The 24,374-nt window shown below is 42.6% G+C and overlaps 5 protein-coding genes across 5 annotated transcripts in view; 3 read left to right on the top strand and 2 right to left on the bottom strand.

Moving 5' to 3' along the window:
* Positions 1–1,487: 1,487 nt before the first annotated feature.
* Positions 1,488–6,677, top strand: LOC139304749 (sodium-coupled monocarboxylate transporter 1-like). Its single transcript, XM_070928605.1, has 17 exons — positions 1,488–1,721; positions 2,046–2,165; positions 2,657–2,722; positions 2,841–2,892; positions 3,009–3,076; positions 3,220–3,258; positions 3,588–3,703; positions 4,206–4,346; positions 4,517–4,646; positions 4,737–4,825; positions 4,938–5,047; positions 5,160–5,227; positions 5,407–5,493; positions 5,606–5,817; positions 6,058–6,161; positions 6,306–6,394; positions 6,481–6,677. The coding sequence occupies exons 1-17, from the start codon at positions 1,488–1,490 to the stop codon at positions 6,598–6,600; spliced, it is 1,845 nt and encodes a 614-aa protein (XP_070784706.1). The 3' UTR covers positions 6,601–6,677.
* Positions 6,678–7,222: 545 nt separating this feature from the next.
* On the top strand, positions 7,223–13,106 carry LOC139305336 (sodium-coupled monocarboxylate transporter 1-like). Its single transcript, XM_070929304.1, has 17 exons — positions 7,223–7,456; positions 8,063–8,182; positions 8,643–8,708; positions 8,804–8,855; positions 8,968–9,035; positions 9,425–9,463; positions 9,818–9,933; positions 10,111–10,251; positions 10,839–10,968; positions 11,150–11,238; positions 11,452–11,561; positions 11,689–11,756; positions 11,907–11,993; positions 12,087–12,304; positions 12,527–12,630; positions 12,719–12,807; positions 12,893–13,106. Exons 1-17 carry the CDS (start codon positions 7,223–7,225, stop codon positions 13,010–13,012), a joined length of 1,851 nt encoding a protein of 616 aa, XP_070785405.1. The 3' UTR covers positions 13,013–13,106.
* A 1,540-nt stretch (positions 13,107–14,646) lies between these two features.
* Positions 14,647–15,951, bottom strand: lyrm5a (LYR motif containing 5a). The gene is made up of 3 exons (XM_070929305.1): positions 15,836–15,951; positions 15,490–15,562; positions 14,647–15,405 (listed from the first exon to the last, which is right to left on the bottom strand). The coding sequence occupies exons 2-3, from the start codon at positions 15,532–15,534 to the stop codon at positions 15,193–15,195; spliced, it is 258 nt and encodes an 85-aa protein (XP_070785406.1). The 5' UTR covers positions 15,535–15,562; positions 15,836–15,951; the 3' UTR covers positions 14,647–15,192.
* dnai7 (dynein axonemal intermediate chain 7) lies at positions 15,629–22,213 on the top strand. Its single transcript, XM_070929382.1, has 17 exons — positions 15,629–15,634; positions 16,357–16,374; positions 16,641–16,716; positions 16,856–16,944; positions 17,136–17,240; positions 17,385–17,522; positions 18,243–18,377; positions 18,506–18,609; positions 18,824–18,982; positions 19,094–19,247; positions 19,326–19,416; positions 19,620–19,783; positions 19,875–20,034; positions 20,139–20,353; positions 20,446–20,604; positions 21,351–21,464; positions 21,938–22,213. The coding sequence occupies exons 1-17, from the start codon at positions 15,629–15,631 to the stop codon at positions 22,211–22,213; spliced, it is 2,163 nt and encodes a 720-aa protein (XP_070785483.1).
* A 106-nt stretch (positions 22,214–22,319) lies between these two features.
* The window catches only part of lrmp (lymphoid-restricted membrane protein), a 29,280-nt gene continuing 27,225 nt past the window's right edge, over positions 22,320–24,374 (bottom strand). Inside the window, exons 38-39 of the mRNA XM_070928886.1 lie at positions 23,757–23,911; positions 22,320–23,430 (exon numbers count right to left, since the gene is read on the bottom strand). Coding sequence (XP_070784987.1) covers positions 23,288–23,430; positions 23,757–23,911 — 298 coding nt within the window. The 3' untranslated portion in view covers positions 22,320–23,287. The remainder of the gene's footprint in view (positions 23,431–23,756; positions 23,912–24,374) is intronic.

Here is a 24,374-nt window from a genome sequence, read left to right as displayed (position 1 = left end):
TAACCCTTATGTGTTGTTCCACTTTAGAATTTTTATTGCAAGAACTATGCTCATTAATACTTGTTCATCATTATGAAACTCCATGTCCTTGGTTTATTTTGTGAAGAGAATGTGCTGTAACATATTTTCTCTGAGTACACATAACCCTAACCTCCCTTACAGATTTATGTCCTTTTATCTGGTGTTCAGCAGGGTCAGTTTGATCCAAGATGTTCAAGTTAATACATTTTTATTGCAACACAGCAGGCTGGTGGGTGTTTTTCCTCAATCTTTACGGTAAGTAACACACCCATCCAGCAAAAAGTGAAGGGCTAAAACAGGCCAGGTCTGTAGAAAAGGCAAATTGTTCAATAGGATTTCTGCCCATCTGCAGCTATATATAAAATGGCTTCTAAATCCCTAAAATCCAGTCTCACATCTCACACATTTTCCCCCATTCACTAAATTTTTAATAAAACCACAGTTTACTCAAGTGCTGCCTCCCCTCTCTACCTGCTTTGCTAAATTGTTTCAATTTCCGAGATCTGTGCACCTTATCAGTGCCTCCTACACGCATTTCAGAAGCAGTGAATAACACCAACAGTACAGGGAGAATTGTGCTCGACAGATAAAAAAGAAAGAAAGTAACAGCAAATAAACTCAAATTTGCAAGTCAGCAAGTAGAAATGTGTGCAGGGATGCGAGAACCTGGCTTGTTTCAGCTGTTCCTTCATTTATTTCTTTTGATAGTTTTATCTTCATTCATATCGTCTGGAATCACTCTTTTTTTGTAAGTGTAAAAGTAAATATAAAAAGTGTGTATTTTGCAAAGATACTGTGCACGTGAAAGATAGGGACTCTTAAAAGGGGTTCATGGAAACATTTAAACTGGTCACAGATTGGGAGCTGATATCACAAATATGGAGGAAATTGGCATGGGAGTGCTTGTAGGCCAAGGGTGAACAACTTGTACCAATTTAACAATAAATTCAATCCACAAAACGTTTTATCACACCAGACAAATTATCATCCAGACAAAGTTCTTCTTTTCTTCAGGACAAAACATATGGAACACATTCATAAAGTGTCTCCAGTGTTCCTTGGCTTTTGTGAAATTAGTAAATGTATTGATAGGGTCAGTATTTAACAGAGTATAGTATTTTGTGTGTGTGTGTGTGTGTGTGTGTTTGAAGGTCTGGACTGATGATAGCTTTTCTCCTGTGGTCAGGTGAACAATTCATTCTCCTCGCCTGTTGACTTCACATGTACCTGCCTGGAATGCTCTCTCTCTCTTTTTCTCTTTCACACGCACGCACACACACACACACACACACACACACACGCGCGTGCGCGTATAAAAGGTTTCGGTCTGCTCTCGGGCTCAGTGTTGAGTGAGAAGGTGACGTATCAGGACTTCCATTCATTCATAAGAGGACTGCCTATTTGTCCAACAGTTTGAATAACCTTCTGAATAGTTTGATTTTAGTTTTGGTCTGACTTGCACCAAAATGTCAGGGGACTCTCAGGAGGCTGGCTCCTTTGTGGTGGCAGACTATGTGGTGTTTGCTCTCATGCTGGTGGTGTCTGCTGCCGTCGGGGTCTACTACGCCTGGGCGGACAGGGGCCAGCGAAGCTCGGGGGACTTCCTAATGGGGGGGCGAAGACTGACGGCCTTGCCTGTCTCCCTGTCCCTGACCGCCAGCTTCATGTCAGCCATCACGGTGCTGTCCAACCCAGCCGAGGTAAGGCTATAACAGATTCCCAATGGTCTCTCCTGAAAAGTCCCTTTGTGTCGTCTTCAGTCTGCACTTTTTTAATGCAAGAAAACTGTTTTTTAGTGGGGTGAGATGCATCACCCAGTTTAGTTCAGTGGAATGTCAGAGACATTATGGTAGAGATAATGAGACATGCATGGGACATAAACTGTAATGCAGAGTTATTCATCACACCAATGCAATTATTAAGGGAACTCATGGATCATGGATTTCTAAGTAATTAAACATTATTGCAAATTGTGAATAGGACAAAAAAAAGAAAACTTTATTCTGCTTCTCCCAAAATCATAGGTATACCGCTACGGAGCCAGTATCGGATTTTATGGTCTGTCCTATGTAATGACGATGGTGGTCACATCTGAGATCTTTCTCCCAGTCTTTTACAGGCTGGCCATCACCAGCACGTATGAGGTGAGTGTGATTTGGTTTTAACATCAGCGCTTGTGGGGTTATTCTGCTCCGTTCTATTCACACAGCCAGGAAACACGTCGAATGTTTTGTGTTTACCCGTAAAATAAAGCCAGATATTTGACTGCTGTTGTCTTGCTGTGCAAATATAAAAGAGTGGTTAAAAATGACAGTGAAACACTAAAGAGCACGTCCTTGGCCTAGTGTGAGGCTGATATGGCTCTGCTCCAAAAGGTATGTTCAAGTGAAGCTAATGTGGTTTAGGTTTGGGAAGAATGTGTCAGAGCTGCTGCTCTACTATCTGCATTTCTTCTTCAAACAGAGTGAGACTGTCTGTTGGCATGGCTCTACATCAGCTGAAGTTGGGTTGTGAAGGGTGTGCAGGGCTGCAGGCTAATGTGTAGTTTAAAGGACTGATGTGATTGAATTTTAGCACCTTTCTGACACTGACCTTGTTATTTTGTGTGTTCTTTTCTATCTGTGTCTCTGCTAAGTACCTGGAGCTGCGTTTCAGCAGAGCAACCCGTCTGCTGGGAACCGTGCTCTTCATTGTTCAGACAGTGAGTAAGAAGCCAGTCAACACATAATGACAGGGCTTTGACCTCTGAGGGTAAAACAGCAAATCTAACACCTGAGGGTCATTTATATGTCTGTATTATTTCTCTCTGTCTGTCACAGATCCTCTACACTGGAATCGTCATTTACGCCCCAGCTCTCGCTTTAAACCAAGGTATATCAGTTTCAGTCCACAGCAATCAGATTCACGAAACATTCCTGCATGAGGGCACTTAAGGCTGCTTGGTCTTGCTTAGTTGAGAATGTCTGAAACCCTCCCTCTCTCTGCAGTAACTGGTATGGACCTGTGGGGTGCAGTTATTTCCACAGGCGTGGTCTGCACCTTTTACTGCACAATGGTATGTAACAAAATCTGTTCAACTGAGTTCTGCTGCGCACAAAATGAAAACTATCTGGAAAAACTGGAGTGTTTTCTCCAGATTCTTTATGGATTTTAATGTACAGTTGACACAACACCTGTTTGTGGTCCTCGCTGTTACAGGGTGGTCTGAAGGCGGTGGTGTGGACAGATGTGTTTCAGGTAGGCTTCTGCATGGAAAACAACATAACAAGTGGTTGCTGTGGTGTTACTGGTACTAATCCATAAGATTTGTCAGGGAGTTAAACTGACTGACCAAGTCAGCGATTACTGTGCATGTGTCATACCTTTTAGTTTGCCAGTGACAATACAGCTGTAGGCCACCACAGCCAGGGACTGATCTCCACTTATACAAAAAATGGAAAAGTCATCAAATATTAGCTAAATTCCATTAAAACACCATCACTTCATACTTAATATGTTACCAACATACAATAGTTTAAATGCAACAAACTGGTGAAATTAGAGCCACTGCTATCTTTCCCCTCCAGCTTGGTGTCATGCTCGCAGGCTTCCTGTCTGTCATCATCAGGTCTGTGGTCTTACAAGGCGGAATCTTCCCCATCATCTCAGATTCACAACAAGGAGGGAGACTCAACTTTTGGGAGTGAGTATGTGTCAGAGTTGAATGGCTCTATTTAACAGTGGGAAGACATTAAACACTCTTCAGATAGAGCTACAGGAGCAGCACATGACAGAGCTACCGCAACAGGCCTTCGTGGGTGCAGATGTAAACATGTTGATGCATCGTAATAGTACAGAGTATTTTCTAAAAGTACTATCCTTCTATCTTGGAGAAACAATCTGCTGGTGGTACTGAAACACTCAAACCCTTTGTTCTGTCTGTCTCTCTCCGTGGTGCTGAAAAGGTTTAATCACCATGAGTTTGGTCTCTGTAGGGCTAGACCATCTTATTTGAGAAGGAGGCGTAGGCTCAGCCTTGCCTTCAGGTTATTTAGAGGAACACATCTTTGTGAATGGTGTTTGCTGGAGGAACAAGCCCCCGAACTGGAAATGTAACTGGACTGATGAGTAATTTCTGGCAACAACACTTTTAAATTCAAGTTTTCACTGAAACTGAAAATTGCCCTCCTTCTCTGTTTTGCTAGCTTTGACACAAACCCCCTGAGGAGACACACTTTTTGGACAGTAACCGTTGGAGGGACATTTGTCTGGGTCAGTATCTATGGAATCAACCAGGCCCAGGTTCAGAGATACATCTCCTGCAAGAGCATCACTCATGCCAAACTGTGAGTCCTATTGTACCAAGAGAGACATTTACTGAGACATGTGATATAAATGTTGGCAATATTAGCTCCTTTGATTCTTTGTTAGTACATATTTGTTGGTCTATTTACAGCTTTCTGGTGTTTTTGTCCATGTGCTCTGCTACTCTATGCGTGTTTCTTCCTTTTTCCAGATCTCTGTTCATCAACCTGTTTGGCCTGTTGTCCGTCCTGCTGTGCTCAGTGTTTGCAGGAATGTGCCTCTTCTCCGTCTATAAGAACTGTGACCCGTGGACCGCTGGGCAGGTTTCTGCTCCTGATCAGGTACGATGGAGAGAGGCACAGCATAGCTTAGAGTTATAGTGATCAATGTCTCGACAATTGTGTTAATCCAGTGTCACCCTTCCTCTGTAGTTGATGCCATATTTGGTGATGGACATCTTGGGGGACTATCCTGGCCTTCCTGGACTGTTTGTTGCAGCTGCCTATAGTGGATCTCTAAGGTTTATATAAAGTTATTTCACTCAAAAGATCCAACTCACACATTGTAGATTTAAAATGTTTACTGCGTATTGTTTACAGCCATTTTTGATTTTGGTGTCATGTCAACCCCAGCACAGTGTCTTCCAGCATCAATGCACTGGCTGCAGTGACGGTAGAGGACCTGATCAAACCGTACACTACCATGTCTGAGAAACACCTGTCCTGGACCTCAAAAGGACTGAGTGAGTGGATTGTCCTCATGTGCAGTATTTCAGCTGAATGAGCTGTCTGTTGAACACAAGCTCCATAAGGTGGCAATTAAGCATTAAAATTCTTCCCCAATGTTGTTTGCAGGTCTCGTATATGGGGTTTTATGCATTGGAATGGCTGGACTGGCTTCACTCATGGGAGGGATCTTGCAGGTAGAGTGGATCTGTAGCTCCATAGTCTCTGGTTAAACAAAGACAAAAATACTGAAGGATGTATGTCATTGTTAATTATACTGCGTTTTGTAGGCTTTAGCAAGAGACTTCGCCTGGGGTTTATGATTTATTATAGGAATGAGCCCTGCAACATACTTGATGTGTGCTTCTTTATACAGGCAGCCATCAGCATATTTGGGATCATTGGAGGTCCTTTACTTGGCCTGTTTACGTTGGGTATTCTCTGTCCATTTGCCAACTCCAAAGTAAGTCTGTCCTCATTTCACTGCAGTTTTTTGTTGTTATTGTGACTCCCGTAACCCACACTTACATTAAAAAAGGACATTAATCCAGCATTGTAAATGAACTGTCTTCCAGGGAGCTTTGTCAGGTCTTGTGTCAGGGTTGGTCTTGTCTCTGTGGGTGGGCATCGGAGCCCAGGTATACCCTCCCCCCTCTGAGATGAGCCGACCTCTGTCACTGACCACTGAGGGCTGTAACTTCACCTCTACCCTCAACTGGACCTCCACTGCTCTGCCATCACAGCCGACCTCCATCACCACAGCCCCGGTACACCACATTGATGGCAAGTAAGTGTGTAACTGGCTGTGATTGATTATTGCTTTGATATTATTTGCCACATTTAGTATCCTCAGCTGAGCTAAAGGTAATGCCTACCTATGAAGATGAAAAATGGCAGCATAAGAACATTGTGTCTCTGCTGGAGAATCCAATTATACAAAACATTCATTAGGAAAAATGCTGATGTCACAGTTTGGTCTGTATTTGCAAGATCTCACTCCTTGTGCACTACTTTCTTCCACCTCCAGGCCTCTGCTGGCAGATAACTGGTACTCTCTGTCCTACCTTTACTTCAGTCCTATTGGAACCATAATAGCTATCATTGTGGGACTATTAGTCAGCCTGTTTACAGGTAGTGTGAATAACTCGCATAATTGGCATTTTTATGAATAAAGTACTTGAAAGTACGTGAAAATCATATCTGGCCGTCTTACTGTTTTGTAATGAGCTTCAAGGTTGTTGATGAGCTCTTTTGGGTTCTTACTGTGCATTTCAGGAGGCTGGAAGCTAAAGGTTGAATCGAGGCTCACATTACTGAAAGAAGACACGACTCTCTATCACCTATTCAAGTTTTTCAAAGACAAAGTAAGTGCTGCAGCAGTGAAACAACATCAAATGCTGTTGACTAATAACAGCTGCTGACTCTCTGCTTTGTGCTCTTCCCTTTTGAGGTCATGAGGCGAACGGGAAAGCTTGACCTGACAAGAGACAGAGAGAAGAAGTTTGGCAGCACTAATCCCGCTTTCTCTGACGTTGAGCTGGATTTAACAAAAAGCAGCATTCCCACATGAAATGGAACTGATGTTTGTCATATCATTTCTGGATCAAATCTCATTTTTTCTGTGGTGTAATGCAAGAAATGTCAATGAAGGAGTTGAATTACAGAAAAAAATGGCGTGACTTTTTATAATTTGTTACAATGTCACAATCTGCAGCATTTATTTTCGGGCACTGCCGCCTCACAGCAGGAATGAAGTTCCCATGTGTCTGCGTAAGTTTCCTCCTACAGTCCTAAAGCATGCAGGTCAGGCTCATCTAAACTGTCCGTAGGTACGAATGTGAGTGTGAATGTTTGTCTGTCTATATGTGTCAGCTCTGTGATAAGCTGACGACCTGTCCAGCCCTCACATGGTAAATATACATAATGGACGGATTACATACAATATATTTGACTGTATTATATAACAGTCAGTCACAGGCAAGGTGGACCTCTGTGACCCTTGATGTGAACCATCCATTAACTCTCCTTGTAAAATATTGATTGAAAAAATGACGTGGAGGGACTCTGGTTCTCGCTCAGAAGACAGGTTTGTTTATTTTATGTTAGAAGGTGATGTGGCAAAGCTGCACACTGAACAGTTTGAATAACTTTCTGAATAGTTTGATTTTAATTTTGGTCTGACTTGCACCAAAATGTCAGGGGACTCTCAGGAGGCTGGCTCTTTTGTGGCAGCAGACTATGTGGTGTTTGCTCTCATGCTGGTGGTGTCCGCTGCCGTCGGGGTCTACTATGCCTGGGTGGACAGGGGCCAAGGAAGCTCCAAGGACTTCCTAACAGGGGGGCGAAGACTGACAGCCCTGCCCGTCTCCATGTCCCTGACCGCCAGCTACATGTCAGCCATCACGGTGCTGTCCAACCCAGCCGAGGTAAGGTTGGTATAATGCTTTACATTAAAGTTCAGATGTAAGAAAATCAAATATTTTTCTGAATTTCATCTCTTATACTTGTTCTTAATTGAGATTCATTCTTTCAGAATGAGAAGACACTGAAACAGCAAACCTCACCTGAAACAAAGACTGACGCATTTCTTTTAGGCTTATGTGCCCTTTAATGTAGAGTGATTACAGGATTTCTTTCTAAAGTTGTTCCAGAGCAAACGGATAAACGTTTGAGCTAATTCAAATCTATCTCTATAAAAAATCCCACAAGTCATGCCTACTGACGAGGAACAATGGGCTCAGTATTTACAGGTATATTGTGTTGTATTTAACCCTTTTAGGGCACTAACTGAACTTATTTATCAGAAATATTTAAATCTACAACAAATGAAATAACACCCATAAAGAGACTGTGTATTACACTGACTTTTAGTATTCAAAGTAAAGGCAATTACGGGCTATCACTCTAAAGTTCCTAGAGTATTCTACCCTGCTGCTGTTGAAAGAAAGCCCAATATTTCACTATTCCTCATTGTTTGATTACTTTATGTTTCATAGAGAACTTTATTAATTGAAAAGATCCCTGCTTTGTAGGTGTACCGCTATGGAGCCATCCTTGCATTATTTAGTCTTGCCTATGTATTGGCGGTGGTGGTCGTGTCTGAGGTCTTTCTCCCAGTCTTCTACAGGCTGTCCATCATCAGCACCTATGAGGTATGTACTGTAAGCTATTGTACAGTAATCATGTTGTGCATGTTATGGTGTAAAATGGTTGGTTTACCAACTGAAAACCAGTGAAACTGACCTAGATATTTGACTGCTGTTGTTTCATTGTGTAAACACAAGGTGGCTGTTCTACTGCAAGATCTGATAAAAGTGACAGCCACAGAGTTAGTCCTTGAGGCTGACGTGGCTCTGATTCAAAAAGAAAGATGTGGGTCAATTTGCTTAAATGGAGTCAGATAAATGTAAAGTGTGGGGTGATCTGCAAACGGCAAATCACAAAACACAACAATGCCCAGTGGTTTTTGATTAATGACTACAGATTTCACTCAACATGGCTGTCTGAAAGCAAATGTTATATGAATACATTGGGTTCACTTACATTTACACATAATAACAAGTTAAAAACAAAACTTTACAAAGTCCGTCTTTTTCTGTCATATCTGCCAAGTACCTGGAGCTGCGTTTCAACAGAGCAACACGTCTGCTGGGAACTGTGCTCTTCATTGTTCAGACAGTGAGTAAGGAGCCCTGGGGGGGGGGGGGGGTCAAACCTCAATCTTTCATCTGAGGCGTATTTATGTTGGTGTTATTTATTTTTCTTTGTCATAGATCCTCCTCACTGGAATCACCATTTATGGCCCAGCTCTAGCTTTAAGCCAAGGTATGTTGTTTTCAGTCCACAGTCAGGTTCACAATTCAAATTCCTACATGGAGGCACCAACCGTCATTGAGTGGCTGCTATGTGGTACGCTGTTCTCTCTCTCTCTCTCCAGCTACTGATTTGGGTCTGTGGAGTGGAATTATTTTAACAGGCATGGTCTGCACTTTTTACTGCACATTGGTAAGTAAATAAGTAAATATGTGATGCAGCTTAAATGAGTTCTATGTCCAGTTTGAGTAAAGCAAGTACTTAAAAATCCAACTCTGTTGGTTAATGTAATTTTACAGAGGTGTAGGTGCACTCCCTCCTGCCAGGGTTTGACCAATATTGGCCTTTGAAAGCAAATACAAATACCATATTTGACTGTGCTCTGCGGGCACAGAAAAACAGAAAGTACATGTTAAAATCAAAGCCTGCTTCCCACCTCCATGTTCTCAACTGTAAGCCTAAATATCTCCATCAGGCAGAGAGCACTCCTGATTGGTTGATGTGCTTAATTTTTGCTTTGGAAACCTGGAGTTGAACGGAGATATCATTGTGACATCTGTTTGCTGTCTATATTGTTACAGGGTGGACTTAAGGCAGTGGTGTGGACCGATGTGTTCCAGGTGAGCTTCGGGGTGGAAAGAAAGAGATGTTGGTATGATATTACAGCACAGTAGTGATGTTGAGTTTGAGTGTGAAGGACAGATTCCTGAAGCTCCATATTGAGGCTTGTGTCACTTACAGTCAATGTACCGTACACCAATTAAGTATCTCTGGTGACAGAAAATAGAAAAAGTCATTACATATCAGCAAAACTGCACCCAAATCACAGCCATGTTTGGCTCATTTTTGGATCAATACAGTATCCCTTCTAAATAATCCTTGTAAAATAGCTTAAGTGCAACAGCCTGGTACCAAAACCCAGGTGGGGTAAATGTGGAAACCAAACCAAACAGGTCTCTTATTTTGTCTTGTAGATTGGAGTAATGCTCGCAGGCTACCTGTCTGTCATCATCAAGTCTGTGATCTTACAAGGAGGAGTCCTCACCATCATTTCAGACTCACAACAAGGAGGGAGACTCAACTTTTGGGAGTGAGTATGTTAAGCAATCAGAACAATAAGATGGGGGGGGGGGGTGAATATGGTTTGATTCAAAACTTACATCTTAACTTTGAGGAATAGATGTTACTTTTTTGGACTGGCAAGGCAATCAAACTTCAGTGTTGTTTTGACTGAATTGGAAACCATCCTCTTATTGTGTTTCACCAGCTTTGACATAAACCCTCTGAGGAGACACACTTTTTGGACCATAACCGTCGGAGGGACATTTTGCTGGATTGCTCTCTGTGGGATTAACCAACTCTACGTTCAGAGATACGTCTGCTGCAAGAGCATCACTCATGCCAGAGTGTGAGTCATATTTTACTTCATGGAACTTTTCAGTGAAACTCAACATTTCAAGAGGGATTATGCTTTACAGTGTTTAGTGCTGTGTAATGGGTGGCGTTTTTTTGATATTGAGTTAAGAAGAAGTTCCGCACCACTTGGGGGGTGCCAAATTTTGAAATTTTCCAAATCTGTACATAGTGCACATTTATGCATGTGGTAATAGAGTTTAGTCCGATTAGCAACCTCTGAACCCATCAGGTTGAACCCATCAGGATCTGAATCGTCATTTTGGCCAATGCGTTCTGTCTCTTTTGCTCTCCACACAGACTGTTTAACTGCATGCAACCAAAGCCCGCTCAAACGTGATTGGTCAATACAACTCGAACTACAAACGTAAACCAGAAACCAGAAACCAGAAAGCTTCTGATACTGAAATGTTGTCCCATGGCTCAAAAGCTTTTCAGCATCCAACCCCACAATCACTGCGTCAGACTGTTGGGCTAGATGCTGAGAGGACTGAATGATTTTATATTTTTTTCTACAAATGTTTGTGTCCATGCATTTTGCCTTTGGTTGTGCTGAGTTTGTGTGTTTCTTTCTTTTCCCAGAGCTCTGTACATCAACCTGTTAGGTCTGTGCTCCTTCCTGCTGTGCTCAGTGTTTGCAGGAATGTGCCTCTTCTCCGTCTATAAGAACTGTGACCCGTGGACCGCTGGGCTGGTTTCTGCTCCTGATCAGGTACGATGGAGAGACGCAGCTGATAGTTACGGTTGTCAGTGTCCTAACATAACACACACACACACACACACACACATATTGAATATCTGTACGCACAGTTGATATGTGTCACCATTTCTTTTTTGTGAGCTACCAAAACTCCTTATCAGGTACGTTAATCCCTGTCGTCCCTTCTCTACAGCTGATACCATATTTGGTGATGGACATCTTGACAGGCTATCCTGGCCTTCCCGGCCTATTTTTGGCAGCAGTATATAGCGGCTCTTTAAGGTTTATACTTAACATGGAATTTATTCCACTCACACACATTTTAAGATGTGCCATGCTGTCTATGTATGCACTGACATATTATTGTAAAGCTCCATTCTCACCATAGTTTACCATCTTTTGATATACTACATCACATGTTTAATGTAATTGATATAAATATGATGGTTCTTGGGTTCTTGTTTTTTTGTGAATTTGTTGTCATGTCAATCCCAGCACAGTGTCTTCCAACATCAATGCACTGGCTACAGTGACAGTAGAGGACCTGATCAAACCGTACACTAACATGTCTGAGAAACACTTATACCGGGTGTCTAAAGGACTGAGTGAGTGGATTATCCTTGTTTGCAGTATATCAGGTGAATCATTTTGTGCGATGAGCATCAGTTTGGCACTGAGGCTGTAACTCTGTCCAGGATTCAAATCTCAGTTTCTGACACGATGTGGTTGCAGGTTTCTTATTTGGCGTTTTATCCATCACCATGGCTGGAGTGGCCTCGCTCATGGGAGGGATGATGCAGGTAGAGAGGATCTGTTAACACTCAGGCGTCCCAATTTCTGCATAAACAAGAACAAGAACGATGTATTTATTGTAATTTGAAAACATTTCTTTTTTTAAATACATTATAACTCAAAACCAACTGCTGTAAAATGTGTGTCTCCTTAAACAGGCATCTGCCACCATCGCTGGTGTCACACAAGGTTCCTTACTTGGCCTATTCATATTGGGCATCCTCTGTCCTTTTGCCAATTCCAAAGTAAGTCCGTCCTCTTTTAGATATAGCTTTTGCTAGTGTGATTCCTTTAACTTAAGATGATAAGGTTGTGAAGAATGTGCTGTTTTTCTGTAGGGAGGTTTGTCAGGTCTTGTTTCAGGGTGTGTTGTGTCCTTGTGTGTGAGCCTCGGAGCCCTGATATCCCCTCCCAGTCCTGCAATGAATCGACCTCTGTCGCTGACCACTGAGGGGTGTAACTTCACCACTACGGGCAGCTTAAACTGGACCGCCACTGCTCTGCCAACAGAACCAAGCTCCATCACCACAGCCCCGGTACCGAACAGTGATGGCAAGTAAGTGCATAACTTCCTGTGATGAATGATTGATTTTAATAATCATTGTGAGAGCAACAGAGCAGCTAAGTTTGAATCCTGCTGGTTTCATATTCTTATAATATTTAGCTTTCACAGAACAAATAAAGGTATTGTTTACTTTAAAGGGATGCAAATTACGGTCCTAAATGACGGCACCATGAGACCAATTGACATCCCTTTTCTATTTTCTCCCACCACCAGACATCTGCTGGCAGATAACTGGCACTCTCCTTCCTACCTTTACTTAAGTGCCATTGGAACTGTAACAGCTATCAGCGTGGCACTGATAGTCAGCCTCTTTACAGGTAAACAAATATGTTCTGCTGGCCTTGGTTAAGTGCTCAGATCTTGTTGTCCTACTGTTTTGCAATGATCCTGTTTTGTACATTTCAGGAGGCTGGAGGGCAAGGGTGGAACCGAGGCTTACATTAATGAAAGAGGACACAGTCTCCTATCATCTATTCACCTTTTTCAAAGACAGAGTGAGTGCTGCAGCAGGGAAACAATATTAAAAGGCACAGAAAGGTAACAGCTGCTGACTTCTGCTTTGTACTTTTCCTACTTCAGGTCATGAGAAGAAGAGGAAAGTTTGACCAGGCAAAGAACAGAGAGAAGAAAGTTGCCAACAAAAACCCTGCTTTCTGTGACACTGAGATGGACTTAACAAACAGCAGCATTCCAACATGAAATGCAACTAATGTTTGTCATACAATTTCTAGATTCAATTTTCCCATTTGCCATGTCCTCTAAATATATTAGTAATGACTGAAAAACCACAATATCACTGCTTTAAAAATGTTGTTCCCTATCATCACATTTAAACATGTTACATTTAAAGTATGAAATACAAATTACAGCTCTGATATGTTACTAAATGATTTTGTCCTGTTCTCCATCTGCAATGACTGAACATAGTGTTTCATTCTAGGTAATTAGTATCTCATGTGTATCTGTGTGTGTTTGATGGTCTGGTGACCAGGAGAACATTACCTACTCTTGGCCTGTTCACGTCATGTACCGGTGTGGAATGCTGACGTCAGGACTCAAACACATATAAGCGCACACATGCACTGTAGGAGATGAAAGGCTGTTTTGCTGCTCTTCATTGTTGAAGTAGGAAAGTGATTTTAGTTTTGGTCTGACTTCCACTAAAATGTCAGGTAGCTGGCTCTGTGGTGTTTGTTCTCATGCTGGTGCTGTCTGCTGGCATTAGGGTCTGCTACGCCTGGGTGAACAGGGGCCAGGACCACAAGTCTGACAGCTCTGCCTGTCCCAGACCACCAGCTACTTGTCAGCCATTGTAGTGCTGACTAACCCAACCGGGGTAAGGTTACAGCAGATAGGCTTCAAGCAGGAGATTTGTAAAGGAATGGTTCTGTTGACCCATTCACAATGAAAATGTCTTGTATAGAGCAGCTGTCGGCCACCACAGCTGACAGAAAATGGGAAAAAATCATTACATTTTAGCCAAATTTCTTCCAAATCACAAACAAATTTGGCTCAAGTTTTGGAATAATACAGTATGCATTATATAAACCATGTAAGAATTGTCAAATTAGAACCAAACTTGGGACCAAACTATGACCACTATGGACAGCCTGAACTTATATCTTATATCCAGGGTTTAATATCACACTTTAAATATATTCCATCAGTTATATAATTACCCGATCAAAACTGTAAGTCAGTAATTTAGTTTGATTATCATCTGATACTTCCTTCTAACCTTAAGAGTTGGAGGGAATTGTGGGAGACTTATATACGTGTTTATATTAATATGTTTGACATATTAAAAAAGGAATACATTAAATTGGGGCAGATCTCCCTTTACTATCTTGAAAATTGTTCAAACGGTTACAGGTGGATGCCAATTCCTTATACTTTGCTACCCAAAATAGAATAGAATAAAACTGTAAATAATTTTTGGTACATACATTTTGGAAATCTTTTCCTCTAGGTAATGTTGTTAGATCAAGGTAGATTGGGTACGTGGCAGCAGTGAAACAATATGAAAAGCTTTAGTTTGTTCATAACTGCTGACATCTGCTTTGTGCTTTTCCCGCTTCAGGTTGGGAGACAGAAACCTTACAGAAATCTAATAACACCAGTGTTGTCTTCTATGACTTACCAAAAGCCAGCATCGGCACATGAGGGGCAACTATTTGTTGTGCATTTCTTTTTAAATACTTAATTTTTCGTGTTTGTCAGTTCTTGATACAAAGAAGAAATATATTTATGGTATAATCTCATACAAGCACTGACAGTAAAGGAGTTCAACTGTTGAAGAACACTGCTGTGATTTTATAACATTTATTATGGCACAGGAAACACCGTTTCAAAATACTGTTTCTTTCTAATAGTGCATTGATACATAGTCATGTACATTCACTACTCAAGAAATGTGACCATGTATTTACAAATATATACACTGAAATACATTGTACAATATGATTCAGTCAGTCTGATGCCAGTGGTTTATTGCAGAACAGGTGCAGGTCTGCAGCTGTGTTAACTATGAACAGTCATGATCCGAACACCCATTTTAAAATGGACATTAAAAGAATGAACCTTGATTAATGACATGTTGAGTCCGGCACTCATAATCTGCCAGTGGACCTAACTGTTACCACAACTGTTCTGGAGGAAAACCTATGATATTAACATATATACAGGGTTTGTGATTTGAAATACTGGCATCTAAGGTGCAACTTGTGTATACAAAAATAAAAAACACGGTCTGGAACAGCTTCATTACCATCGCTTCCTGGCATTTCTTACAAACTGATCTTCCATTTTCCCTTGTGAGTTTATTTTTATATAAAGGGCAGCAGTTCAGAAGGGTAATCTGGCGCTATCTATGGGTGTCCTTATTTTTCTGGTTCATAATACCTCTTCTTCATGGCCCGATATTTCCTGAGGAAATAGAGAGCCTCCAGTTCCTTGATGACAAAGTCGCCCCGGGCCACCAGCTTCTTGATCTTTTCAGGGTCTGTCACGTCTTTATTCTTGATGAAAGCTGACTTCAGGCGCTCTCTAAAGTAAGCTGATCCCTGGGGGTACTCACGGCCAAGATACAGCAGCTTTTGGAGGATGAGAAACACATTAAAGCCATTCACAGCTCAGGGCACAACCGAACCTTATGTGTCATTCACTGATTCACTTACAGTTTTGTAGAGCTTGATAACCTCACCCCTGAAAGGGTTGGCCATGTCAGAAACGAGGTGGTCTTTCACGCTTCTGAAACGAGAAGAATATGAAAGAGAAACTGAAGTTCGTCAATGACAGTAGAGACAGAAACAGTTGATGGGCGTGAGTGAAAGAAGACAGACGCCATTAAAACAATACAATTAGCCAGAGCCCTAACGATAGGAGAGATGCGACACCTTATCAATCCACTCTGGAAGTAGCTAGCTACATCTGAGTAGCTAGCTTGCAAGTTAGCATTGAGCGCATATTTGTCATTCATCACACTCTACGAACGGCCATATTAAGCAGTGGATTCATATTTACACGCGTTCTTTTGTTGAGTAAATTTACTCAAGCGGCACGATAATGAAGACACGTCTCCTTTTGTTTGCCCTTCCTGTGGCTACAGTGCACAGCCCTGTTAGCTGTACACAGTCGTATGTCGGTGCCTTATGTCGCAAATGAAAACAGAAAACCGCGCGTGCGTAAACGTTTCTATGGTTACTTGGACGCTGTATCGCTTTTTTGTTTCAACATGGTGAGTTTTTACTTTTTTTTTCTCGAATAAACGGCCCCTGTTTGGCCTTAGACCTTGTCATATTCAAATGTTTTAAACCGCAGGGTTTAACGCTAACAATACGTTTGCTAATTGTTGCTAAAATTAGAAAGTAAGGCTAAAGATAACCTACTAATTTATAGGATAGTACGTACAAGCTAGCGGGAAGCATCCTTAATTTTGGTGCTTTCTTTTCTTCATTTTCCTGCCAATTTCTTATCCCGTGCCTTGAATTCGTGTTTTAAACCTTCTTTAACTTTCTCTCTATGTTTTCTCCTGTGAATGGTAGCCGCCCAAGAAAGGAAAGGTATGAGCAAAAGTCAGTCAGCATATTTGTAATTCTACAATAAGCTAGTCATCACAAGTATGAAGCTGAGGATATATGCAGCCAGGCATAGAGTACACCGTCTCACTCCTACAGTATTTACTAACACACTGGTATGGTCACGCGTGTGTGCCAACCCTTCTCCTCAGTAATGTACCCTTTTCCAACTACACACATAACTGAGCAGTGAGCTCTCCCTGTTAAACACTGATATGTTACATTTTGCTGGTTTCAAGTCATCCAAAAAGGGACGTAAGCTGACCAAGGCTCAGAAGGCGAAGCAGCAGAAGGAGGAGGAAGAGGAGAGGAGGTTGCGAGAGGAAGGTAAACCAGATATTTGTCTCCATTATAATCTGAACTGGGCTAAAATGAGGTACTTGTTGGAAGTATTGGCATTCATGCAGAGTAGGTGGTTAGTGTCAGGCATTAAACTCTGCAGGACACTGATGCTTTTGCTTTATAGAGGAAGCACAGCTGCAAGCAGAGAAAGAAGAGCAGGAGAGATTGGAAAGAGAGAGAAAGGAGAAGGAGCTAGAAAGGCTTGAGTTAAAGGTAAGATGTCCCATGGCATATAACACCATGTCAGTCATGTGCAGCGACTGTGATACACATTCAGTCTCAAACAAACCCTGACTGAAGATCAGTACTGTAAATACTAAAATGGACCACTCTTTATGGCAATCCACAGTAGGTGAGTATGTGCATATTGCTTTGCCATGTTCAGGGGTGTCTTCTGCTGACAGGACCAAGAGCGCAGAGAAGATGAGCTGAAGGAACTCCGCCATCTACTGGAGGAGAATCATACTGCAGCAACCAAATGGAAAGCCGATGCTGTGGAGAAAGCCATGGTGTGTGTTTCTGTCTGTGTAGGTTATTTAGCAAGAGGGAGGGGCATGGAAGCATGGAAAAAATCTTTCTCATCTTCCCTTTAAAGCACCACCAGCAGATTTCCTCTGGCTGATACTAACACACATTATGTGGTTTGTGTCCAGTGGGAGAGATATATGCTTTGTGATGGTAACCCGGACCCGGCAGTACAGCAGGAAATTAACTCATATATCAGCCTGTGGAGAGATGACCCAGAGGTCAACGCAACACCTGTGCTCAAGCAATGTAACCTCGCTCTGCAGGTCTGTATTTTATGTGTAGATGTATATGTGCTTCAATTAATCAGTAAAGTCTAAATCGACTCCAGGTTTAATGATCAGTTAACAATTTATTTGATATAAACACCAAATATTTGCTGGTTACAGCCTCCCAAGGGAGAAAAATATGCTAGCTTTGATTAATTGGATATATTGAAAAATATGAATTTTATGGGTTTTCAGCTGTTCATTAGATTAAGAAAGTAACTCAAGTATATTAGTTTGGGCTAATTACTTAAAAAATGAAGATAATTGTATAGGAAGTCTTCTATTTTGATAGAATTAAGATTGAATCGTTTCTCTGAACTGCTCACTTTATCCTACCAACAAATCATAAGCAGTTTCCTTCGTAATAATTAAACTCCCAGCTTTTATCCAAAGTGCAGTACAGTCCTAACAGTTAGCATTTTTATACATGGATGACCTGTAACTAACTAAGAATATAATCATCAAAGTACGAATTATATCTTCTACCTGAGCTACAGTATCCAGCACAACTGCTAGAAAAAAAAGAAACCAAATGAATGATTAAAATAACAGCATTATCATTTTGCTTTATGCCTAAAACAAACCCATTCAAGAAATGTTATGTAATTGCATTATACATACAGAATTGTCCCTTTTTAAAGTGAGGGAGAAAATAATTATTTGCTGCATTCTAGTGTTACAAAATCTGTCATCAAATAAATGTTACGTCCCTTATAGCTGATTGAGGAGCTGGAAGGTCTGCTCAGAGATGTTACAGATCTGCAAGAGGGCCAGAAGTACCAGGAGGCTCTCATACATTTGCAGCAGCTTATCCACTCTAAGCACCTCCTCACCACTGAGGAGATCCTCAAGGTACAAGACTCATAGTTGCACTTGTGCTGACACATTGTGAAACACCACGTGAAAGATGCTTTGTAATAAAAAGGATCTATGTAACCGTTCCTGGGTTTTTTTGTGTCGTGTGTCTTCCCTGATGATAGAGTGCCAACGAGAGCATCGACACTGAGACAGGCAACATGCAGACTGTGGTCAAGGATGACAACATTACACTGTGTCTCTGGGCCAACCTCACGAAGAATCCAAGGTTTGTGGAAGAAAGTGCTACAAATAGAGAAGATTATATGGGTTAAACGTGACAAATGTGGTAAAGGATCCAATATTTTGTATTTTATTTATACCTTACATTTGAAGTAGTATGAAAAGCAGTACCAGAGTATAAAATTGGATTATAAATAAAATCATTTAGCAGGAAGTGCAGGTATCTAGTCTTTCTCTTTGCTTCCTACTGGTCCATTCAGGTTTAAAGGTTTAAACTTTGAAAAGGTGGGCCTGGGCTTTGAGCTTCCCAAACAGCTGGCTGTGAGCAATATCGCCATGCGGATCCTCCACACACGTTATGACCACCTGTCCTTGCTGGCCAGGATGGCTCACCTTAGAATACGCGCACCCAGCCACAGGTACACGTCTAATGGTGCTCCTGCTGCTGCTAATACAGCTACCATTACTACGAATACTTTGCCAGCAGTAATAATGCTGGTAATACTTATCATGTTCTTGTCTGGTCCCAGGTCTCTTGCGGGCGGTGAAGAGGTTCCAGGAGACACAGGTGTGCCTGAGCAGGAGGAGACAAAAGCAGAGGGGGAGCTGAAGGAAGAAGATGAGACGCAGCAACAGAGAGTGGACGAGGAGGCGCAGTCCATCCAAGGGTTTGAAGGGAGGAAGGTATGGTGAAAGACTTCCTGGTCTGCGTTACTAAATTCAGTGAGATGTTTTCATGCTTATTGTGTATGTGTCTCACAGAGTGCTGCCAGTCTGCAGTCGGGGAGAAACAGCTCCCAGCCTGCAGAAGGCCGACGGAGCCAGATACAGACACAGATGGAGGCGCTCGGCGGTAAGAGGCCCAGCCTGACACTCCAAATATAAACACAAAGACAGCCCTACCACACAGGGTTTCAACCTGCTCAAAATGATTGACAGCTCTTTTGATACATGGACTAACACCATCGAATAACTAAATCTAAGTTGCTACTTAAGACAATGAATCTTATTTCTCCTTAGAGGTATTAACCAGCAGCTCTTCCTCTCTCTCCTAAGCTGAGGGGAACTTGACTTCTTCCCCAGTGCAGCTGACAATGATGGGCCGCGGTGTACAGGTGGTGGACTTAATGCAGTACACACCTCTGGGTGGGGTCTTCTACTATGACGTGTTTCACCTCCCACCGCAAGCCCGCCTGGTCAACGGTTGGACAATGAGACAGGTAAACAGAAAAAGGGTTTCAGCTACTTACACCAGGCCCAGCAGCTAAAGCTGACCTCACACAACACCCTCCATGTCCATGTTTTTTCTAGCTGTTGGACAAAGGGCTAGAGGTGTTCCCCTATCCTATGGAGAAGTCTAACTTCGATGACAACAAACCTCCTACCTGCCCTCCCGTAGGTGTGTCTGTGACACTGCCTGACTCCGTTGTCTTCTTGGAAACTCCCCAAGTAGCTCGCTGGGATGCTGCAGGTAGGGCAGGCAGCAACACATGCTATATAACACTCTCTTCAACATAGAAGGGCGTAAAAACGTAAAGTAGACTAGTCAAAGTCAAGTGTGACATTTTCATCCAGGGAAGCAGTGGAGGATGGACGGCATCACTGACGTCTCTTATGAGGAGACGGAGGCCAAGATCTCCTTCAAGATGGACTCCTTCCAGGCCTTTGTGCTGATGCAGGAAACATATGCTAACTTTCCCTTCCAGAGCTGGGAGCTCAGGCCATTGGGCCAAGACTCAGCTCTTCTCACCATCAATGGGTCACTCATTGACCTCAGTATCATGATCCAGGTAAGAGACTGGAAAGTGTGCGCATAACAGAGTAAATCAGGAGACGTAGCTTGACCTGTTATAATTTGTGTTTGTGCCGATTTGACTAACAGGGTAATCAGGTTATGTTGCAGTCAGAGCAAGAGAGAGGTCCCTCTCACCTCGTAGGGAAGTGGATGAGCGGCCCCTCCCTGCAGAGAGCCATGCTCAACGCAGGGATCAACATCTTTGTGAACGAGTACACGGACAAATACGTCAGCACCTGCGGCAAGGTCTGCATCTTTTACTTGTTGACTTTTAGAAGAGGTTTTTAGTATGAGGTGTGTTCACAATAGAAAAGTGACAAAAGAAAGTATCGTCAAAGCAGACAGCATGAATACTAAACATGGTCGAATTTTGAGTCTACTGTTGAGGCTCACTATGCTACTCACAGCTGGAAGAAAATACAAATAAATGGTGGGTGCTCGTGAAACAGCACCAAAAAATAACTAGTAAAAGTAAAAACATATAAAATCTTAGGAATAAACATTTGACGTCTCCTTGTGATGTTTGACTGTAGCTCTCCAAAGATGCAGTTTGATTGACAGCCGCTGTGACTCATATTGTATCATTATCTGTTTGTATAAAATGGGAAAGTATGTTAATAGTTTTCTATACTAACTGAGCTAACTAACTAATTGGTATGTAGCACATGCTGTATAGAATTAATATGTAGTATGGAATTGGGACACAGCTTGAGTCTACAGCCATGCTAGCAGCTCTGTGAGGGTGTACTTGGATCATTGTACTCATCTCTCTGGCTTAAGTCAGTCAGAACTATGAAGTAGATGGACATAATTCTACTTGCCCTGGACCAGCCACAATACTTGTAAACATGTGAAGCAGAAAGGGACCAGTCTACAGAATGAGTAACTTATTTAGATGTACCTTTACTGCGACCACTTTGCATATCTCCAAGTTACAGTCCAACATTTCCCACAGTGTTCTGAATGTGCTGTGTGGTTCCTCTCCTCCTCAGGACCCTCTTACAGAACATGCTGCCTACGAACAGATGGCCCTCTTCACCTCTGCCTGTGCTTTTTCGTGGAGCAAGTGGAATGCCAAATGTGGAGCCGAGCATCTGGTCATGCAGGTATTCTCGCTCACACGCAGATGCAGCTTATTCAATTATTTTCACGCGTCTCCTCCTGTGCGCATGGAGTCCCCCGCCACATGCTGAGGTTCATCCCAAACCACTTCCGCACTGGCACTGTGACAAACAATTAGGTGCTGTCAATGTAGAGACAAGGGCTGCACCACAGCCTGAGGTTTACTGTGCCCTGTGAACAAGCGAATTTGACATTTACACACCCACAGGCAAGGCAGAGATATAATCTTTTCAGAATGAGGAAGAGGGAAGTTGTGTAATGCCACACAGACTGTCAAAAAAAGTGCTGTCCCTCGAGCAGGCATCACCTGCTACTAGAGGTTACTAGTTGAGTGGACAGGGCCAGAGATGAAAACTGTAGCAGTACAAGCACCCACCCAATCACAAACGCTGAATTCACTTTGAATTTCTCTGTTCTTTTTTTCCCTTGTTGTACTCCTTCCCTTCTCCTCTGCCAGGTGTGCGAGCACCACGGCCCTGGCCCGGTGCCAAAAGGCTCGTGGAGTCTCTACCTGCTGGGTGCTCAGAGGAGTCAGAAGCTGGAAATCACAGAGAAGAGTGAGGCGTTCTCTCCAGACCATTATCCTGGCAGTGAATTCCACTCCACCTTCATCCACATGCTCCAGGACAACATGAGCACTGATGGCATAGCTAGGACCAGAGAATCCAATTATCTGTTTGTCGATACAGTACAGAGCCTGCTCTGTGCCACCAGACCCCTGATGTATTCATAACGTGTGGAATTAACTTGGGGCTGCATTCTTTTTAAATTACAAATTAAAGACATTTTAAACTCAATCTGAAATGTACATTTGAATGCACATAAGAAAACACATCCTCTATTGTAGAATTGGCTACTTTATTTGTGCAAAGTTTCACACATCTTCTTTGGAACATACAAAAGTGTATGAAGTTGAAAACGGTGACAATCACAGCAAGAACATAGAGAAAAATAAAAAACCCTTTGGTGTTAAGACTAACAATGGAGAATTATAACTTAACAAAAATAAACAGATATTCACATCTCCCCACACAAAACTAACAAACTCATAAATATAGATTTCAAAAATTTAAAAACACTTAAAATGAAAGTTTTATTACCAGTGTTTATAGACTTAAAAGTTATAAAATGTCTTCTGCAACCTACAAGGAAATGCATTGAACATCCATTAAAAAGGCAGGCAGTCCCGTTTCCTCAAGTGCATGAAATGTGTTCAAAAAGCCATGTGGCACTATCGGAGCCATCGTCCATGATGTTTGTCAATGGAAAACTGCACAGCGGCCCGTTGCATGACTTGGTGGATCAGTGCTATCGTTCTGATGAAGATGTGACATGATTGGTCAACATTGTGCTGGCTCTGATGACTGACTGATCAAGCCGGATCTGACAGATTGTGTTGGGTCCGGCAGCACTGACAGGAAAACTGCATCATAATGTGTTAAGGATGTTGAGCAGCCCACTGTAAAGGACAATGGCTGCCACCACCTGTAACTGCTTCACTTAAAACACAGACACACGCACACACGCGCACGCACACACACAAACACACAAACACACACACAGACTAACTAATTTAGCAAATGTGATGTGATGCATAAAATCCTCCGTAGGGTTAACTATCCCCTGAGGCCTGGCCTGTGCTGTCAATGCAAGTCTTGTTTTAGGAATCTTCAGGCACCAGTAAACATCCCAGCAGCCTCCACTCAGGGGTGGTACACTGTACTTTCTTCATCACCACCTCAGTGCACACATCATTTCTGCAGAGGTTCTGATGGGCACCAACACCATCCACCCCAGGTCTCAGGGGCTAGACGGGGGGCTGTCCGTTGTGCCGGAGCCCTGCATAGGGCCACAACAGCTGCTGGATGGTCATCCAGGAGTCCCCGGTCCCCACAGGGGCTGCATCTACCACTGGCTGCATCACCAGGCTGGCCAGCAGAGCCAAGAGACCTGCAGGGGAACCACGAATATGCTCCATGTTACATGAAAAGGAGTAAGCGGTGTCACTGTGGTTAGAACATGTACAACACAGACTGGTTTTAAAACCTATGAATGACTTTTCTGAAATTGTTTACCACAACAAAGAGGAAACTCAAACCTTTAAAACTGCAAACTCCTACACCGTAAGCAGTGCACATGGAAACACTTAGAGAAATTCTCCTCATTTAAATGTGAAAATGCCAATTTGTATGAGCTTTAATCAGTATAGAGTGGGTGGTATTTCTACTGTTGTCAAATCCAAGTAGAAAATCATCTTTAAAATAAACTGAGTGTACCTGCTAGCACCACCACCATCGCCAACCAAAGCCAGAGTCCCCTGCCACCTCTGGCTACTGCTGCTGCTGCGGCCGCCCGGGAAGAGGTCAGGCTGTGTGACAGAGACTGGCCCATTCCTGGGTCTGTAGACGTGGGGCTGGAGGAAGGGCTTGGACTGGAGGTGGGCAACGACCAGAGAGAGTATAAAATGTTACCACAGGAAGGATAGAACATGAGACGTGAGAGAAGAGAAAAAGATAAAGCAAGGGATGAATAAGTTACCAAAAATGACACATAGGGAAGTGAATAAGGCATCACAGAAGAACTCTTAGTTAAAAATCATTTGTGGTAACTAATGCAATGGAGGGCAGGCGGTGAATTAGCTGCAATCTAAAGTCGGCTTCAATGAAGCGCATTTTACCACCTGTCTCCAACAGTGTCAGAGAAAGAAGCCATTCACATCGTCTTCATCAGCATAATGAAAAAGCTGTCAGCAGCACAGTTATTAGCAGTTGGCATGGAGGTGGATTAGAGCATTGACTGGTTAAGCAAAGGCAGCAGACATTTTTGGCCTGGAATCAGTCAACAGTAGGAGTGCTGCTTCAAATCACTTTACAGTCATTATGAGAATCTGTGCA

The sequence above is a fragment of the Enoplosus armatus genome, chromosome 22 (assembly GCF_043641665.1).
Source record: "Enoplosus armatus isolate fEnoArm2 chromosome 22, fEnoArm2.hap1, whole genome shotgun sequence".
Lineage (NCBI taxonomy): Eukaryota > Metazoa > Chordata > Actinopteri > Centrarchiformes > Enoplosidae > Enoplosus > Enoplosus armatus.
Note: the sequence above shows the minus strand (reverse complement) of the source record. Positions and strands in the feature narration are given on the sequence as shown.